This window comes from Cryptotermes secundus, unplaced genomic scaffold (assembly GCF_002891405.2).
Source record: "Cryptotermes secundus unplaced genomic scaffold, Csec_1.0 scaffold407, whole genome shotgun sequence".
NCBI classification, from domain to species: Eukaryota; Metazoa; Arthropoda; class Insecta; order Blattodea; family Kalotermitidae; genus Cryptotermes; species Cryptotermes secundus.
In genome coordinates, this window is record NW_019741981.1 from 2,283,873 (window position 1) to 2,305,045 (window position 21,173).

General features: G+C 37.9%; 2 protein-coding genes across 2 annotated transcripts in view; both read left to right on the forward strand.

Annotated features, from left to right (window-relative positions):
* Nucleotides 1–8,648, forward strand: part of LOC111872923 (midnolin-B) — a 122,790-nt gene extending 114,142 nt beyond the window's left edge. Inside the window, exons 6-7 of the mRNA XM_023867213.2 lie at nt 1,202–1,438; nt 3,067–8,648. Coding sequence (XP_023722981.1) covers nt 1,202–1,438; nt 3,067–3,374 — 545 coding nt within the window. The 3' untranslated portion in view covers nt 3,375–8,648. The remainder of the gene's footprint in view (nt 1–1,201; nt 1,439–3,066) is intronic.
* Nucleotides 8,649–19,506: 10,858 nt separating this feature from the next.
* The window catches only part of LOC111872952 (CTL-like protein 1), a 32,536-nt gene continuing 30,869 nt past the window's right edge, over nt 19,507–21,173 (forward strand). The window contains exons 1-2 of the mRNA XM_023867270.2: nt 19,507–19,588; nt 19,767–19,898. Of these exons, the coding sequence (XP_023723038.1) occupies nt 19,779–19,898 (120 nt within the window). The 5' untranslated portion in view covers nt 19,507–19,588; nt 19,767–19,778. The remainder of the gene's footprint in view (nt 19,589–19,766; nt 19,899–21,173) is intronic.

A 21,173-nucleotide genomic window follows, 5' to 3' on the forward strand; every position in this document is an offset into this window, starting at 1 on the left:
TCTTTATTTTTCGAACTACACCAGTCCATGGACAGAATGTATTGTTTTAGTTCTGTTGCCTTCTTTGTTAAGTGGGATATTGGATGAGCAAGAATACTAAACAAGCTGAATGGTTTATGATGGAGGATAGAATTAATTCTGTATTTTAGGCCTGTTTTAGTAGACACTTGCTGTGATTTTGCATCGGGAACTTGGTTATGGAGAAATACAGATTATATGAATATGACGTGTTTATCATATTGCTAGATATCACAAAAAGTTTAAGGTTTGGCTCAAAAACAGTGTAGTTCTAGTTTATAAATATTTAGTTTGATACAGAGAAAGCATTATGGAGTTAAAAAATGGAAATTTTGTTGTACTTGTTCACCTCCAACTGAAGTTTGTGCTGTGTAATGTCAGTTGCTGTTTTGGTTGGAATGATTGGAATTTGTGTTCTCCAAACTGAAAGTGATTTAGTGGTAAAATGAAATGGACAGTGGGGAGCTTCACAATTTATATTCTTTTCCTCATTTTATTGCTGTGGTAAATCAAGATAAGATATATATTTTTTTATTGCTAGTGGGGTGGGACTAAGTCCCTTGTACTGCGGCCACTTCTGGCCTATTGTACCAGCCCCAGATGATAGGTGAGGGTGATTATGGAGCAATTGTTGGAATGAAGATTGGTAGGGGAAACCGAAGTACTCAGAGAAAACCGGCCCCAGCGCCACTTTGTCCACCACAAATCCCACTTGGCCAGACCCGGGATCGAAACCAGGCTACCATGGTGGGAAGCCAGCGACTAACCACTTGAGCTATGGCGCGGCCCATCAAGATAAGATAAGTGAGTGGGTTGTGTAGCACATGTGAAGGACACAGGATGTAAGTATACATATAACTTTGACTGGGAAACCCTGAGTGAGTGGTGAGTCTTTGGCATAAATTGAGGAATAATGTTAAAATGGAAGTTAATTGTGAAGTGGATTGAACTATCACAGGATAGGATCCAGTCATGATTTTTATGCCCATGGTGATGGACATATGGGTTCTATAACAGAGAATTTCTTGACAGGTTAAATAAGTACCCATTGCTCAACAGAGAGTGGGTAGGTGTTAGTTAACTACTTTGTTAATTTGTTAATTAGTGATTTATATTTATAATTCTATTTATAGTCATATAGCCTTTTCTCCCATATATCTGACACTTTTCATTCATGTTGTAGGAACCTTGAATCCAGCTCTGCAAGACAGATTTGGGCGTCCAAAGAGAGACATTAGCACCATAATACATATTCTGAATGATCTACTGTGTGCTACTCCTCAGTACCGCCGGCATGCTCGTCAGGGTCATACCATCACCTTGGAAGCTTCAAGTGGTAATCCTCCTAAATCAGGCAGCTCTGGTGGCAGTAGTTTGGTGTCTGCTGACAGTAGGACTGCACAGAACATTGATTTCATGGGTGAGTGTTGTCCCACTTCCTCCCTGGTTCCAGATACATGCTGCAGTGTTGTTGTAACCTGCTGGGCAACCAGGAATACATTGTAATCAGTGGAGCAGTAAACTATATGACAGAATTAATTCCCATCCTTCCAGGGAAAAGACCCTCCTCAAGCCATACATGTACACGACTGCTTGGCTGCCAGGATAATATGCCCATCTGCACATTATATAAAATTCAAATGTTGTAAAATGAAGTGTTCAGAAAAGTATTTGAACCTAAGAGGAATGAAGTAAGTAAGCATTCATGGTATTAATGTAATGGGGAACTTTGTGATTTAGTCACGTAATTTTGGGTAGGGTGGTTAGAGCTAAGATATAATGGATGGGTCATGTAGTTTGAATGCAGTAGACAGGAAATGCAAATAGAATTTTGGTAGAGAAATTGTTTGGAAGGTTGGAAGGCTGGATGGGATTTTGTATAATCTGCATTCAGTTTTTGAGTTCTCTTGCCAGAATACTGGTTTGATTATTCATCTCCACATAGTACTCTGTCAGCATCAGCATGTCAGATAACCTTTTTAGCTCCTTCAACATTGCCAAATGTGTCTTTGCAGGCTGATCCTGGGATAGTGTCTTGAAATGATTCACGTAGTTTTCTCACATTGGTCAGATAAAATCATTGATACATTGCTAGTTCTCCACTGAACTGTCAATCTTGATAAACTTACATAATTCTATAAAAACTTTTCACATATTCCATCACAAATCATTTATAGACCATGTCATGAAATTATGATCTCCGAATGGGCGCTTTGTGTGTGCAATTTCCCATGCCATGCAGAAACTTATCCTCTAACAGCCTCATTAGCAGCATTCATCTTCTTGAATACACTTTGTTTTGGTAAAAGGTGCTTGTTTGACTCTGAGATTTTTCCCTGCTAGAACAAAGCTTTCCAGAATATTTCATGATCTGTCCTTTAATGTCTTCAGAGTTATATTATTTTTGTACATACATATGTTTGTTATTGCATTAAAGAAACGAGTATTTGTCTATCTGCTTATATTCAAATTTTCATCTGTCTCTACGTTTCTCATATTCTTATCCATGCTGATTAATACTGGAAGATATTACAGAGTGATTTGCATGTGATACACATGCTGCAGTGTCTGACTTAATAGTAACTCCACTGAGCACTACCTTGCCAACTTCAGTGGTCATCAGCCTTTAAAGAAAGATTTGTTAACAGATGTGTCACTGCTTACAAGGTGATGACTTATTGTTCTTGCAGTAGGTGCAGGGTAGTGATAATAGGAAAGCTTACACTATAAAGATGCTTTATTAACATCTGATGCTGCAAATAGACTTCAAAATAGCTAAATATTACACACCAGATGACAGTTTATCTAATTATCATTTTTTGTCCAAGAAGTTTTTAAATGTAAAATATTCCATAGTCTCTTATGAAGTGAAAGACTATAACAGGGCACCTGTGGGGTGCATGTTGTGTCTCCAGCTAGGGTGTGACGCTTCACTTGTGCCTCAAATACCTTCATATTGTAGGGCTTATGCCAGAAGCAGCCCTTTGTCATTTTCTATCATGTCTCACATTCCTGTGATTAATTTTACATGTATTATTTGTTTTGCAGAGGAATCCTTGACCCTGTCACAGGAGAATCAAGCCACTCGTGGGAAGATGGAGCAACTGCGCCTTATAATGCAAGAGAGGAGGGCTCGTCGTCGTGCTCGACGTGAAGCTCGCTTGGCTCCATATACTTTGACACAGTGGTCAGCTAAGTCTGAGTCCCTCTCTACTCAGCAGAATCCTGCAGGAGGTCCAGGATCTGGTGCAGGATCTCTTGGTACCCATGGAGATGAGCCAATGGACACAACTGGATCATCAGCAGGTGAACAGCATGTCTGCGAGTTGAACCCCCCGGAACCAGTTGTGGCTTGACCAAACCCAACAAAGATAGCGAACTTGATGAAAGTTTAGAGTTGATGGTCTGTCACAGGTAAATTAGAGAGGACTGAGGACAATTTGGGAATGACTACATAGTACAGTAGTGGAAGATTTTAGATATTGCACGTTCAAATTCGGTGAATTATAAAGATATACATATATATATAGTGATATACACAGTGAAAGAACTGTGTTTGACTGAAGAAGAATTTGTGTTGTCTATTATGAAAGTGAGTGTATTTGGCTACTGAATCTAAACCATGCAAAGAACAGATACTGCAGCAGCTTCCTGATGGAAAGTCCTATGAAGCCTATATCATACCAAGTTGATGGTCCACCAGTTTAGAGCAAGTTTAGTTCAGATGTCTCCATGAAGTGAATATGTAAAATTACCAGTGTTGAGAACCTTCTTGTACTCATTCCAACTGCTGTGCCATTATCAAGACTTCGCTTGTATTGTATAATTGCAAGAAAATATCACATAAGCATGTAGATATAAATGTATAACTGAAGCTACATTAAGATTGTTGTTCCGTTCTTACTCGCGTTGCTTATGCTGTGCTTCTTGTAGTTACAGTCCATACAAGTGCAGTCAGTACTTCGTAAATCTCATTTTGAATTTGGAAATCGGATTCAGGTTATGGGATCATTTGCAAGTGGCACATCACATTTTTTTTTTTTTGTAATGGTGTCTATAGATCCTTGCAAGAGTAACTGAAGTATATTGATCAAGAATTCTGATTTACTCATAAAGAATATCTTGTGAATATTCAAGGCATTTTAAGTGAAATTTTAAGTTCCCCCCCCACGGTAAGATTATCATGAAAGTATGTTCTTTGGACTTTTGTATATCATCTGGGTCAGTAAGACATACAACTATTAAGGCTGAGTGGGTCTGTCTTCAGGAAAAAACGAAATGATACCCTGCATGTTGTTACTGTTAGATAAAGTTAAATGTAGTGACAAGAATTGTTCTTTGCTAGTGTGCTCTACATTTTCCTTTTAGCTGGAGATGGGTCAGAACTGTATATCTTTTTGATCCAGACAATGGAAATTGTGTAAATGAAATATTCCTTGACAGTGCTGAACCACCGTCACAAACCTGTAGAACCAGAACACAGTAAAATTGCCTTAATACATTCAAAATTGTGTTATTAGTATCTGCTTAACACCTTAGTACCAACAACTATAAACAAGGCAGCAAATTTCCTTTAGTGTCCAGAAATTATGTATTGGTTCTGAGTGAGTGAGTGACTGACTGACTGGCTGGCTGACTTGATTGATCAATCATACTGAAGAATAAATCTGGCTTTAATGTTAGTGTTATTCTAACTGCACTGTGGAAGTAATGTTAACAATTCCCAGTGCCTACACATTAGGACAGACTGCTGTTTGTTTGTACTGTGTACAGTGCACTGTGAGCTGTTGCAGTGATGTTAATGGGAATAAATGGTTTAGCACCAGCATAACCAAGGTGTAACATTTATTTTCATCTCCCTTCCTGTTATATCAGTTCATGTTTGTTACATTTGGATGGTGGAAGATGCTTTTCAACTAGTTACAGAATTCATTCTCCATGTTTTGTGGCATCACGTATCATTGTCAGAAGAACTTCTACTTCATTTGCTCAAACTTTCATGATAAAAACATTGCGCTTTGTATTCTGAGGCTGTACGACCAATGTGTTCTAATTGTGCTATTGCCATTCACTGTGGTAACTAAATTGCCATGGTGTCAGGAGAAAGTCCTGGTAATGAATTGTCACAATTCTAATTTGTATCTGAAATGGATTATTATGTTTCTGGTGAATTGGAAATAATATTGTGGAAACCTGAAGCTAGAGTTTTGGGACTCGCCATGTTGAACTGTTTACGTACCATAATAAACACCTTAAAACATGATCATGAAAATTGAACATAAATTTTCATCAGTAAATTAGCTCAAGTTCTTTAGTTACATATATTTTTTACAGTCAATAATTTCATGGACTGTGGTTTTGTTGCACCATATTGCAAGATACATACATTTACACATATCCACATCCTCCCTTAAAATAGTTGCCGTTTGTCTCCTGTTACAATCTGGTTGAGAAATGCCCCATATTTGTCAGCACTATCAATCAGGGCACCACAAATGCTCATGCGATCATCATGTTTGTCTTGCGTCAGGACACGTGAAACACTGTGCTGGGCAACATGAGATATGTTCAGGTCATTAGACATTTTTGTGGCATGTGCCATGGCTAATTCCTGCTGCTCCTGCTATTATTTAATCTACCGTTTGGGAGCAGTTGGCACCCACCAACACTGTAACTTCTTGGATCTTGAGTTGAGTTCTGACTCTTCTTTGTGGCACCCACCAACACTGTAACTTCTTGGATCTTGAGTTGAGTTCTGACTCTTCTTGGCCGACCAGTATATTCATCTTTCAAATTGTCTCCCACTGTGCAAAACGTTTGTGCCATTTAAACACAGCACCGCAGACCAAGTCTATGCTGTACACTTGCTTGATCATCTGAAACGTTTTGCTAGTGATTTGCCTAAATTTTTGGCAGAACTTGACATTTGCCTGTTGCTCAAACTGCAACATTCTTGATTTCCACCACTTGCAGACAACTACCCCTTTACAACAGTTACTTTCTTTCTGAATACACTGCACACACACAACTGCTTCATGCTGGGGCAGAGAAGAATGGACATGCCACCATCTCACAGCTCCATGTATCCGCTGTAATGCATAACAGCGCTGCCATGTGGCCAGTCCATGAAATTATTGCCTGCACTGCATATATATATCAATTAATTCCAAATTACATATAAATTTGAGTTAATAAGTCAAATTTTATAGAATGAAAAGTATTCCCACTGTAAGTAATGAGTCTTGCTTCCCTTGTCTGTAACTAGAAGTTAATTTCAGTGTGGAAGTAAACTTATCAGAACTTTATATCTTGTATGAATTCATGTGACTGCTTTACTGGATGTGTTAACATAACATAAATCCCATTAGAGACTGAATGTTAAAACCAAATTTCTGTATGAATCAAATTTTGACATGTAGAACAATATTATTTGGCATTCAGTATAAAAATGATAACAAAAAGGAGTAAATGTCAGGTACTACATGACATACCTATAAGAACTAGCAAGTTGCAGGTTTAGATACAGTGTCATATTAACTGCCATTTTAAATAGCAGGAAACAGTATGCTTCAACACCTGTTTACTTCATAGGATGTTAGAAAATTGATTTGTAGGTTTCCAGTCATTGAAAGAGAGACTATAATGATTCTTGTATATGTTAATGGCATGTTATTTTCAGAATTCTTGTAGCACAATAATAATTTTGTGAAGAGTGTTAGCAAGAATATATATTATTGCTTTAATTGCAAAATATCCATTTATTACACAAAGAATGAAACTGGAACAAGCCAGTGGTCTTCAGGAAATAAGACTAGTTCATGCATTCTGTGCTTGTTACAAACTTATTTATACTTTCATTTCAAATTATATGTTTTGTTCCTGACAAATAAATCAGAAGGAGATATTATCGCCTTCACTTTTACAAGATTAAGTATATATAAGTAATTATAATCTGCCCTGTTAAGTATTTACTTTGAGAGAAGAGTAAGCTTGGTTTAACATTTAGTCTGATATACCATCAAATGGTACTTGAGACACCTATTGACAGTAGTGTAGAGTTTATGTATTGTAAGACTCCCGTCCTCCGAATGATTATACGGTCTTCACAAGGACTTAGTTCAGCATATTCTTTTTTGCTAACATGAAATCTACTTCCTATCAGGGAAAATATATTCATCTCTAGGGCAAAATATAGTTGGTGAAAATGAACAGGAATTCATAAGAAATTGTGTATCATAATGTATAGTATGACTTGTATTATATTCATATATGATAGTTGTGCATTTCCTATTCATTATATGTAGATAAATAAATAAAAGAAAATGTCTTTTTTTGTGTATGTATTCTTTTAGTAGTTCAGATATGTAAGTATCAGTATATAAAATATATCCAGAAAGTTGTGCGCAAATATACAAATTGAGGCATGTATTTCTGTGAGTTTGGGGTTAATTATGTTAGTCTTCATTCATTTATCAGTCATATTTCAGGCATTTAGTGTTTGTATGAGTATACACAAGACAATATTAATCTTGTATTATTGAGTTTCCTGAAATATTAATTTGGTATTCATTTTGCTGTTTTAGTCATAGCACATGCAACAAACTTTGGATCTGAAATGCCGTTTTATTCCCACACATTAGTCAAATCTGTTTTTGTCAGAAAAGGAAAACATGGATTATAAGTATAAATATTTTCACTTTTCTGGAAATATTTTGAGAAAATGACTGTTTTGGAGTTAGGACAAGTTGACATAAATAGCTGTAAACATCATAGTATTTTTCTTAAAACTTGTGTAATTTTATTGTAGTGAGTTGTCAGTAATCAGTTCCTGTTCCCCATCCTCTTGCAAGTACTCTTTTGTATATAAAAGAAATTTTCCTTCTTTATTCCACATATTAGTGACAACATTTTGCTACTTCAAAACAGTGAAATATGTAGACACAAATAAATTGAAGTGTTTTGTGATTTGTAATGTAGGATTATTTGTAGTAAACACTTAAACATGTGAAACTGCAGAAGAAAAAGCATGGAATTGTTTATTGTGCTGTGAAATTTTTTGTCTAAATATGACTTACAAGGGGTTTCAGTAGACACCAGTTGTGACTGCAGACTAGAATGTAGCTTGAATTGCTTTTAGGGGTTATATATGTATGTTATGTGAAGTGTTGTCATTAGTTTTTTTTTTTACCTTGAAGTTTAAGGTTCGTTTTGTCTGTTTTCCAGTAACAAAAGGAACAAACACTGTTAGAAGAAATAATTAAATGAAAAGACTGGGTTGCATCATTGCACCACCTCAGGAAAGACTTGTGTTGGTAAAACTATGATACACTTGCAAGAAATGTCCTCTGGTACATGTTTGTCTACTGATTGAAATGTCTTTCATATGTTTTCAGTCTTGATTAGATATTGTGTTTAAAATATTTTAAGAAATTGTTGTAATTCATATTGATGTTTACTGATTTCAGTTAGACTTCCAAACAACACAGATGGTTATAAAACTTTTAGTTAATGCAGTTGATAGTCTATTAGTTTTAATTAAGGTTCAGTGAATGAATGGTGATTCAATGTGTAACAGATTCAGAGTGGTTGAAAATGTTTTCTTGAAATAAAGATAGTCATATCAACACTTATTTTTATGCAAATTTTTGGCCCTTTGTGTTATTGGAGTATATTATTTCCTTGAAATATTGTTAATTATACATTATTATGACTTTGAAATACAGTAGATTGATAAACAGAAGGAATTCAGAGTACAGTAAAAATGGCCATATATCTGCCCATTGGTATTTTCAAACAGGTTTTCTTGGTACCTCCAACTCAGTTTTAAACCTCAAGACCAAAATAAACGTTAGACTCACAGATACACAGCTTTTGAGATGTCAGTTGTTTGCCAGTATGCATACTGACTGAAAAGAGCAGGGCATCTAACCATGAAATGCTGATTACATGTTACAGGCAGATTGTGATGAACATATTTCTATTTCTGTCTCCCAAAATAGTCAATCTGTTCTTCATTTTTGTTCACTGTAATGCGTAAAGACTAAGATTGCAGCAGTAAGAGTTATTATTTTGCATGCCACAAGCTAGTAGTTAGATCAGCTAGGCATACTTGCATTAAAACTCCCACAGAAGAAGAGATCAGCTTGATCTTAATCACTTAGTGGAGTATTTGTATCAGGAGATAGAATCAAGTATTTCATATTGTTGATAGGAAAGAACAGGCTTTTACACTATCTACACATAGTCATTTGAAAGTAATCTCAGGAAGCATTGTGGACTTTCTGTGCAATGGTACTCATGGATCCTCAGACTGTAGATTTGGTAACTGTTGATACTGTGTTTTGCATTGCCTATTCCTGTTTGTTTCCTGAAAGATTAGAACTGTTGAAGAAACATAACCTTCGTCTTTTACCACATAAGAGTTATTTTGCCATTACAGCCCACATAGGATTTTAGAGCACAGTGATTCTCAAGTGCAGCCACTGTTTACACATGCAGCTACTAGTAATTTCGTGAGATCTGCCACTAGATATTTTCATGACTAATAAGAACGATTTCTTTGTTTAAAGTCTTTTCCAGTCTCTGAGACAAAATTTATTTGCATTTTCTGCAGATTTCACTGACACTGTTTATGTGGGTATTCTGTGTGTGTTAACCAGCTGCAGTCCTTTGTCTTCATGAAAAACAAGCAACTCAACAAACTGGCAATTTAGTTTTGCTATGGAAATATTCAGTGAGCAAGTTCCCCTCTAGTAACCTGCTGTAAATGAACATACAGTAGAACTTGGTTATAACGTCATCAAAGGGACCTAAAAATAGTGTCGTTATAAACGAATGTCGTTGTAACCGAAATGGGCACTTCCACAGTAGCCTTATGTTAGTCACGTAAAAATCTACCAAAAACCGAGTTAAAATGTTGCATTTTTTAGTGAAATACGTAGTTAAGTACAGACTAACGTAACAATAACGTGGAATTGCCCAAATGTGTAATATCAAAGACATATTACAGCGCTTTTCACTGACAATACACACCGCACTAATACTGTATATTAAAGGTAGGCCTACTCACCAAATTACAGTAGATTACATCAATTGTTGTGCCTTACTGTACCTAGATACGAGTACAGTAATCAGTTATCTTCATCTGTTTCCTGTTACTTGCCCAATACACACTTTCTAAATTACGTTCAATGTCCATATCAGAGAAATTCAGGAATGAAAATGACGTTACATACAAGGTTGATGCATTTGTGCATGTCGTACTAAGCAAGGTATAAAAACAGTTGCTTTATGAGGAATTAGTTCGTACCATTGAATATTTGACGCAATAGACAAGGTGTCGCAGAAACCGATGTTGCTATAACCAAGTTTTACTGTATTCATATATGCCTCTTGCTCTCATTTAAGTTGTAAACTAAGACCTTCTTTACAGGATTTGTTTTATACGTTAGAAATAAAACATTTTTAAGTTATGCAGCCACAGAACAACTTTCAAATGCAGCTTGAAAACCACTATCACAGTGCTATAGTGTGTGGTCTTACAAGTATTTTGATAGTTTTTGTTTTGATCTGTGAACCTGAAATTTAAAGCATCCCTTCATGGCAGAAACAAGTATATGGTGATAAGACTGGCCAAAATCCCCTGCTTTGCAGGTTACCATCTGCACATGTTAGATGAAAAGAAGGAAGCACATATTTCAAAACCAATTCTTTAATACAAAATTCTGCAGGCATGTGATATATAGGTTAGAAAGTAGTCTGATATGCCTGTGCTGTATTCGTAACTGACTGGTAGTTTCTCACATACCTCTGCAGCCTGACCATTTTACTCGGTAGAAAAATGTTTACATCAAAACACTATGGTATATTGATATTTTAGCCATTCTCCTCTTGGATTTTGTAAACTGGTGTATCATAACTGTCACATAGTCTGGAGTGTGACTGTGTAGATGGGAATATTGAATTTATTGACCAGTTATACACACAACTTTATGGAAGGTGAATAAATGAAATTAACTTTGGACTGCAAGCAATTACAGCACCATTACTAATCACCACAGCATCCACTAAGTCTTCCAGCCTGCTGCATCTTCACTAGCCATTCCCTGGCATTGGATTCTAGCAGTGGAGATTCTTCAGCTTCACATATTCAAGTGTTCTCTGAAAGGCAGCTCCCTTCCAGCTGCCACTTTTCATCACAGACCCATACAGAACTGACTTGGTTGCCCCAGTTGACTTTCTTATAACCTCTTTGCATGGACCGAGCAGAAACCCCTGTTTTCAAGATTACCTCTGTTGCATGCTTATCCACTGCTGTGGGAACGTTTTTACACAGCCGGTGTGCAGAAAGGAATGTTTCAAAGCCGTTAACAATGGCTGTTTCTCTGGCTCCACAGTTCTTGCTTTGCGCAAATATGCCCCAGTATTGTGGCTGCTATGGACCAATATCAGCAGTGTGAATGGGCATGTTTTCACTTGTAGAGAACTGACTAGCAAGTGCAATTTTATCTGTCTTGTTAACTGAGGCAACATATAAATAAAATGGATGTCAGATCACTTTTGTATTGATGGTACCCAAGTAGGATGCGGATTTAAAATTCTGAAACTGGAATTAATTTGGATATTTGGTACCTGTTCATGTAAAAATTGATCCATATCTGCTGGACAGTTTGTGGAAAATATATATGAAGAATTATGATGGGTTCTGTATAGTGTCTAGGGATTTCATGTTATGTATTGTGACAAAGTGTTGAGTAAGTCTGAGGTTAGGAGGGCAGTGCAGTGATGGTATTTAGCCTTTTGCTGGTCCTGTCTGTTTTGTCACCAAGTATTTGCACTTGTGCTGCCACTGTTTTCAGATGTTCTTGCATTTTGATTTGTTGGAAGAAGAAACTGGAGAGATTTAATTTTGTGGTAGAGGACTTTGAGAAACTGATTTTAATCTCAGCTGGTGTTGACTCTGCCAAGAGGAATTTGATTTGTTTCACTTTGGTCCATCACACTAGCAATTACAAAGACAAAACAAGTTTTAAGTTTTTACTACTTGAAAACTTAGCACCCTTACATGTTTCGGTCCTTATGGACCATCATCAAGGGGAACATCAAGACTTATTTGGAAACTACTATCACAATGGGTGTTCCGAGTGCTAAAATATATACACACACAATGCCTGCAATGCACAATATACACAAAATCCAACTTTTCCACAACCACACCAGCTTTCCTGGTATATTAAAGTTTTTAAAACTTTGTTGTTTAAGTTAAAATTTATAAACCAAGTAGGTTTGTGTCCCTTCTCCTATCATCTTTCTTGATGGGGGCTGAACTTGTGCTGCCTGTCTATCTTGAGAAGGAGATTCTTGGTATCATCCTGTGTTTGTTTGTGGCATGGTGTTCATGGAGTGAACAGTGAAAACAACACAGCACGCCACGAACAAACACAGGATGATACCAAGAATCTCCTTCTCAAGATAGACAGGCGGCACAAGTTCAGCCCCCGTCAAGAAAGACAATACTAGAAGGGACACGAACCTACTTGGGTTATAAACGTTAACTTAAACAACAAAGTTTTAAAAACTTTAATATACCAGGAAAGCTGGTGTGGTTGTGGAAAAGTTGGATTTTGTGTATATTGTGCATTGCAGGCATTATGTGTATATATATTTTAGCACTCAGAAACACCCATTGTGATAGTAGTTTCCAAATAAGTATCGATGTTCTCTCTGAAGATGGTCCATAAGGACTGAAACATGTAAGGGTGCTAAGTTTTCAAGTAGTAAAAACTTAAATACTCACACTGGATGGAGTTGTTTTGTCTCTGCCAAGAGGTTTTTGTGGTTTTCCATTTTGTTCCGATGAAACAATATCTTAATACACTGATCTCATTGATATGTTTTTGCTTCACATCTATTCATTTTATTGTAGGCAGTGGATTGATCACTTGTCCATTTTCCTCAAGAACCATTCAACAGATGTAATCATGAAGATTCAGATCTCTGGGCTGTAACTCCGTTTATTTTGGTATGTAGGTAGTAATGATTTGAGGGGTCTGGTATCTCCATCTTCAGGGTAGAACAGTCCTCCCTTCAACCCTGAAGATGGAGGGAGCATGTTCTGAAATGTTGGTACCCACATACCAAACTACATGTCATCACAGCCCAGAAGATAGTAATAATGATGTTCAGTGCTGTAAGAACTTCAAATTTCAAATGTAACCACTGACACAAATTGACATACAGAGGACAGATAGAACATAATTAATCCCTAATGCACATGTATGAGTGATAGAAAGGAAGATGTTTTGTGGAAGTTCAGGTTTGTTAAAATTACTGAGACTGAATATGTGAAAACTAAGTCACCGTACTTCCAGGGATAGAAGGCAATTCAAACTAATCTATAGCATGTACATATTTCTTTCACCATTCTTGCCAGAGATGGAAGCAACTCTGAAACAAGTTTTGGAATGGCCAACAGTTGCTCAGCTGTAATGTGTTTATGTCCACATGAATTTTTGGCCATTCAATGTTCTTTTTAGTTCAGGGAACAAAATAAAGTCACAGGGAACCATATCTGTTGAGATCGGAGGCTGTCTTCCTTGTGGAATTGAATTGAATTTATTTACATTCTATAAATCCTAAGTAGGTTAGTACCTTTGGATACAGAACAAGTCAAAAGGTTACATACATAAGTACAGGCAATTTTAGCTTAAAAATTAATATAACTTAATTTTACATCATTCTCTATTTACATTGAAGTATTCATCTAAAGAGTAGAAGGAATGAGCATGTAGATAATTCTTTAACTCTGATTTAAACTTTTTAGTATCATTGCCCAAGTTTTTAATACTTTGTGGCAGATTGTTGAACACTTTTATGCCAGTAAAGTAGACTCCTTTTTGATATACTGATAAAGTTGATGAGGGTAGGTGGAAGTTATATTTTTGTCTAGTATTCATGTTATAGACATCAGAATTTTATTTGAATTTATCTTTGTTGTAAACAACAAATAAGAGAAGCGATAATATGTATTGCGATTGAAGAGGTAGAATTTTTAATTTCTTAAATAATTCTCTACATGAATCTCTACTTCTACATCCTGTAATGATTCTAATTATATTCTTTTGTATTTTAAAAATTATTACACTATGTGAAGAGTTCCCCCAAAATATTAATCCATAGTTCATAATAGAATGAAAGTAGGCATGGTAAACCATCTTCAATGTTTCCTGTGACATAAAAGGCTTAATTGATCTCATCGCATAGCAAGCTGCATTTAATTTAGGTATAATTTGTTCAATATGTATTTTCCAAGACAGTGTACTGTCTACATGTATTCCAAGGAATTTTGTATCAAGTACTTTACAGATTAATTTGTTGGCATAACTGATGTCCAGATCAATTTGGTGGTTGTTTTTAGTTGTGAATGATATGTAATGGGTTTTATCAAAATTTAATGAGAGTAAATTGGCTTCGAACCATCTGTTTAAGGCTTCAAATACAATATTTATGTCATTTTTAAAGTTTTCAAATTTAGAGTTCTTAAATATTATACTAGTGTCATCTGCATATAGAATTGGTTTAGATTTATTGTTGATGGTTTTAGATAGATCATTTATGTAGAGAAGAAAAAGTAAGGGACCTAAAATTGATCCTTGTGGAACACCGTGCTTTATAATTCCCCAGTTTGAAAATGCATTATGACTGGAGTTTTTATTATTTATTTCAACTCTTTGATACCTGTTTTTGAGGTATGATTTGATCCATTCATTAGCTTTGCCAGTTATTCCATAGAAATTTAATTTCGATAGTAAGATATCATGATTAACACAATCGAAAGCTTTTGCTAGATCACAGAAAATCCCTCCCACAATTAATCTGTCATTGAGAGCACTTAAAATATCGTTAGTTAGTTCATAGGTTGCTTTTTCTGTTGTTAGGTCTTTCCTAAATCCAAATTGCTCTTTGACTAATATGTTGTTAGAATTTAAGTGTTCAAGTAGTCTATTATACATAACTTTTTCAAAGACTTTTGAGAATGAAGTCAATATGGATATTGGTCTGTAATTAGAGATGCATTTTCTCTCTCCTTTTTAAAAAGTGGTTTCATTACAGCGTATTTTAAGCGTTGAGGAAAAGTACCTGATGATAAAAGATTTATTACATAGATGATGCAAGGGTGAACTGATGTAAACAGAGCTTGCTTTAAGTAAATTGGTAGAGATTTCATCATATCCATGTGAATTTTTGGGCTTAAGGGGTTTAATAATGTTTTCAATTTCCTTCCTTGTTGAGAATTTGAGATTTATATTTGGAAATGAATTGTTAAAGGCACGTGACAGATAGTATAATGCTGTGTTAACCAAAAATTTCCATACACGGCTGAGTGGGCAGGTGCGTTGTGATTTGGTCTCATTTCCGATGATGTGTCCCCTACATCGTGCCACTCCTGCATGGAGGGACATCCTCCAGTGTATTTGCGTTTTCCATGCCACTTCCACACAGCGTGTTGTGCGGGCGACAGCCAATCTCTCCTGGGGTTCGCAATCTTCCCATGTCAAATAATTCACTTTCTGGCGGCGGCGCTTCGTGGCCAGTTTTCGGTCCCCGCGCCTTTTTCTCTTCGGTTCTCCGACCGGCATTGCTTCAGCGTTTTCAATGGGGACTACCTGTTGTTGGGCCACCTTAGGTTTTCTGTTCACTGGTTTTGGTTTTATGCCCGGTCCTTGTGGCTGCTCCACATCGGTCAGAGTCACCAGTGCTACTTGTTCACAGTGCTCCAGAGGGGATCCACTCTTGAGCTTTTGGTCTCTGTGGGTGGCATTCATGGCCCTCGCTGGTGCTTCTTGACAGTCTCGAACTAGGGTCCTGGCTATGTAGATTCCTTCAGGCGGATTGGCCCGTGGGCTTGGTTCTACTAGACCATTCTCCACCCCCAGAGGGTTCTCCATTCTAGCCATCACCACTTCCTCGCATTGCGAGGGTATCACATGGTCTTTGGCCACTATTAGACCGGGCGGACGGGGTCCCGATCTCGGGATCCGTAGCGGTACCTCTTCCTCTGCCAGCCGCAACGTTTGGCGCCCTATGTCCACAGATGAATCATAGGCGCGCAATATGTCCAGTCCCAAGATGAGCTCATCGGTGATATTCGCAACAAAAACCCACATTGTTAGCGGTTGGCGCCCCAGGGCCAGGGTCAACAGAACTTCTTTCAGGATGGGTAGGGGTCCTCCAGACACGGTCTGTAGCGTGAAATCTGGATTAGGCTGTCTCTCAGGCCATCCGGTAGCGATATCCGGTCTTGCTACCGTGACGTGCTCCAGTGTCCACTGTCACCTGGCATGGTTTGTCGCCGACCCACCCTTGGGTGGCCAGACTGGTGTTGGCTTTTTCCGTGATGCCGGTGAGTGCGTAGTGGGGGGGCCTTAATGCATATGCCGGCGTTCGCCCCTCTTCTCCAGTCCTCGCTCGTTTCCCGCCAGTTGGTCCCTTCCCCAGCTTGTGTCTCTGTTGTTACTGGGTTGCCACTCTGGTCTCCCTGGTGGTTCTCGCTTGTCTCTTGGTTGTCCGTCCCGGCGCTGTCTATTTTCATTTCTTCTGCCGTAGTGGCAGTTGCTCTCAAAGTGCCCTGACTCTCCACAGTTCCAACATCTTGGCTGTTGTGCGACTCTTCGTTGGGTGGGGAACGATCGGTACTTCTGGTATGTGTTGGTGTTATTTTCGCAAGGTCTGGCTGCTACCAGTATGGCCTGCAGCTCTAGGGCTTGTCGGGGGACCTCGTTTACCGTCTTCTCCCCTCCCAGCAGCAGCTGGATCTTGATGTCACCATCACTTATTCCATATGTGAATCCCTTCCCTGCCTCCTTTGCCACATAGTCTGCCAGCAGGTTGGGGTAGGCACGGCGGGCAAATATTTCTATGGCCGTGGCGAAATCTTGTAGGGACTCTCCAGGGTTCTGTATCCTACTTGTCAGTTGGCAACGGTAGGCGGCTGCAAAGTGTTGATCCCCGAAGCGGTCCTCTAGCGCCTGGAGGGTGTCCTCGTAAGTTGTATTTGTTGGAATGCCGGGTAGCACTTCTGCCGCCCGGCCCTTCAGAGCGGTGATCAGGTATGTTGATTTCTTCTGGTCCGACCATTGATTGTGTTCCGCCACGACCTCAAACTGTCGTCTGAATACGCTCCATGTTGTAGTTCCCTCGAACGTCGGTGGCTGGGCTGGGCACGTGCCAATTCCCGGTGTGTTTGTCCTCTCGGCCCTCGTCTGCCTTGTCCTGTCCAACCTGGCTCGGAATTCACGTTTGGTTTCCTCGATTCTTTTGCAGGTTTCGTTATAGGTGTTTGTGAGGTCTTCTTTGAGCCTTTTTGTTGTCGCGTCGTGGTGCACTAATGCTGTCTGTAGTGCAATATTTGTCTTTTCTATCCTCTCTGAGAGACCTTCGAGCTGTGCTTCTGTTTTGGTCTGGTTGGTATGCATCATCCTTTCCATAATTTCTTTTAGTTCCTTTCGGTCAGTCTGTCTATCGGCCTTCCTTTCTTCCATCTCAGCCATCCTATCGGCCTCGCCTTCTCCTGGTTGGCCTTCATCTCTGTTTGGTTGCTGTTCGTTATTTTCAGCATTTCCGTTATCCACTTTATGGCTGTTTTCAGTGAACTGCACCATCTCAGCATTTGTGGATAGAAATGTTGGTTCATATTCCAACCTTGTAAAATGTATTGATAATGGACAGCACCTTTGTGACAAAAAGAAAACAATCTACATCACTTTGATTTTCTGTGCACTTGCAGTGCCACTTTTTGATCATGGTGAAGAAGGGGATCTCCACTGTGATGACAACCTAGATTTTGGGTCATATCTGTAGATTCCTATTTCACCAAATGTATTTTTAAGAAACTATGGGCAGTTTCTGCACATCCAAGGAAGTCAAAAAAGAGACAAGCAGTTTTCTTTCTGCTTCTGTGTCAGATGTAAAAGACTGAACACATAACCCTGTCTTAATTAAAATTTTATGACATGAGCCATGAGAAAATCCTGTATTGTGTATAGCCAATCATTTTGCACTAAATCACATGCTTGAGCTACCAGTCATTCGGTGTGTCAACTGATTGAAGGGTGTTCAGGACACTTCACTTTCTGAAGCACTGAAATTGTACAGAACTCATATCTAGCTCATTGTTTTATATCAAAATGCTATTTGAAATTTCAGTTTGCTGTCTTTCTGATGTTGCGAAATATAATGTGCCCCCATCATTGAGTCATTTTGTGATAAAAATGCTCTTAATTTTAAATTCTGGCCATAGGTGGGCTGAAACAACAGTTGCCTGTAAATGTGCCTGAACATACAAGAACATGATCTTTTCATCACAGCCACATCCCTGTGTGGTATGATCTGAGATGATTTCAGTCAAGATACTTTTTAACCTGATCTTGTTTCTGTGGTTAACTCAGCCTTTTAAACAATGGGTACAGGATATTTTTTTTTCATGGGAGTGAGCAGCTCAAACTAACTCATGTGAATGGTGATGTATGGAGCTGTGTCTTCACTACCCTGTGCATATTCATGTCATGGTGCTTAAATGAAGAGATGGCTTTACCTTAGCTGGTATAATAGAAAACATTGGCAATTTCGAGTTTTTGTTGTTGCCTTTGGGAAATGTGACAGGATACCCCATTTGAAATGCATCACAACATATTTATCCTTAGTCTGATGTGCCACATGTCATCAGTTTCACTCCCAAGTTAGTGTTAAATAAGGTGCATAATAAAATTTCCTACCAACGAAGTGATTCTGGAGATGTCACATCAACTCCATCATTCATTCATATTTGCAATTATGGTTTGATGGCCCACACATGATAAAAGTCTTATGGAAACTGAACGTTTGGGTAATTAGAAATCATAAATCTTGTAGGAAATTGTTGACCCACTCTAAAAGCATCAACAAACTGCCATCGTCTTGTTTATTTTTTAAAAAATAGACAAGAGATGGATAATGTCCAAAAACATAATACTTGTAGCAATATACCATCATCACAAACTTTTAGATGTTATCATCATCAACAAACTGGCCAGAATTGGGATTCAGCCCAAGTATTCATAGATAAATCTGAATTCATGTAGTATTATGTTTATGCCCGTATTTTTTTAAAGTTTCTCCGTTATGTACGGTTAGTTGTAATTCGTGAAAGCTGACAGGTTAGCAGTACCTCAGTTCCAAAACGGTGGACTTAATTAGAATTGAAATATCTGGAAATCATTAAGATTAAGTAATAGAGTTTGAATTAATTCGACTTATTGCGTAACGTGCTGAAATTAAAAACTTCTAATTGTGTTGTTATTTTATATTTTCATTTCGCAATTTTCGGCCTTTTCAGCCATCACACGCACAAGGCGCGCAGGCTCCGTCTCCGTCTCTGCGGGAGATGAATTTCCCAACATCCCTCAATTGTGCGATGTGCGATAAGTATTCGCGATGCGGATGGTAAACCTGTTTCGTTGGAGTGATGATCGTCATGATCGTTCATGATTGCAGTTATGTTTAGTGTTTTTATAGTGAGTGTGTTTATTTGATGGTAAGGCGTTAGTAGTACTTTGTTTATTTAAGTGACTCTAGTTATAGCCGATGTCTGAAACAATAATTAATTATTTTGTTGAGTTAAAGTGTGCAATGCAAATTTGGCTAGCAAAGAGGTTAGAAGGGTAGTGAGATTGTTAAAAATTCAAAGCAAGTGTTATGCATTATTTTACCAGGTGTTTTAAAAGATGTCATGCTGCGATGGAGACGACGACACTGCCGCAGCATCCAGAAGCGAAAGAGACGGAACTCGGCGTTGTACTGATGTTTTATGGCTGTGCATGTTCATTTTATTTTGGTTTGTTATGGTAAGTGCTTGTGTGTAACAAGACTGGTCTGAACAACTTACGTGCTTGTATGTAACAAAGACTGGTCTACAGAACATGCTTCCCGCCTATTGTAGTTTTGTTTGTAATTTCTCGACAGTTAAGATAACGAAATAATGTGTAATTGTAATGTTTTGTATTTACTGTTAATTCATAAGACACGAATTTAATTTAATTTACACACAGTGTTTGAGGACGGGTTACTGAGGTAATATTTGGACCAAGGAGGAAGAAGTAACAGGAGGCTATGGAAAATTGCATAATGAGAAACTTTGTAACATGTATTCCAAATCGGGGCATGTAGTATGTAATGGAGAGATGAAAAATCATGTATAATTTTAGCCAAGTTGCTATTCCCACAATCTGTTTCTGTAAGGTCCATTTTAACAGATTCATTGCTGTTTGGATGTGAGAACCTGTCCTTTGTACCAGGTTCTTTTTCTATGTGGGAAGGAACTGTGCTTGAAAATCAGAGCTTTCTTTGTGTAAGTCTAATATTATGAAATCACTAAACCAAGCCTTTTTTTTCATCCCTCTGAACAATATATGACGTGAAACCAGCAGGAATTTCAGGAACAAAAAGAGGGAATATCTGAAAGATAAAATTGATGAGCTTGCAATCAACAGTAAGAACAGGAACATCAGAGACCTGTATAGAGGAATAAATGACTTTAGGAGGGGTTACCAGCCTAGAAGTAACTTAGTGAAGGATGAGAATGGTGATCTGCTTGCAGATTCCCACAACATTTTGAATAGGTGCAGGAACTACTTCTCTCAGTTATTGAATGTACATAGGGTCAGTGCTGTTAGGCAGACAGAAATTGATACAGCTGAGCCGTTAATACCTGATCTTATACCTTTGGAGGTTGAAAGTGCTATTGCAAAATTGAAACGGTATAAATCGCCAGGTAGTGATCAAATTCCGGCAGAACTCATTCAAGTAGGAGGTGAAATATTACATTCTAAGATCCACAATCTAATTACTTTTATTTGGCATAAGAAGAAATTGCCTGATCAGTGGAAGGAGTCTATTATTGTACCAGTTCACAAGAAAGGTGATAAAACTGACTGTAGTAATTATTGGGGGATATCACTGCTATCAACTTCATATAAAATTTTGTCCAATATTCTTCTTTCAAGGTTAAGTTCATATATAGATGAAATTATTGGGGATCATCAGTGTGGGTTTTGACATAACAGATCAACTACAGATCAGATCTTTTGCATTCGTCAGATATTGGAGAAAAAATGGGAGTA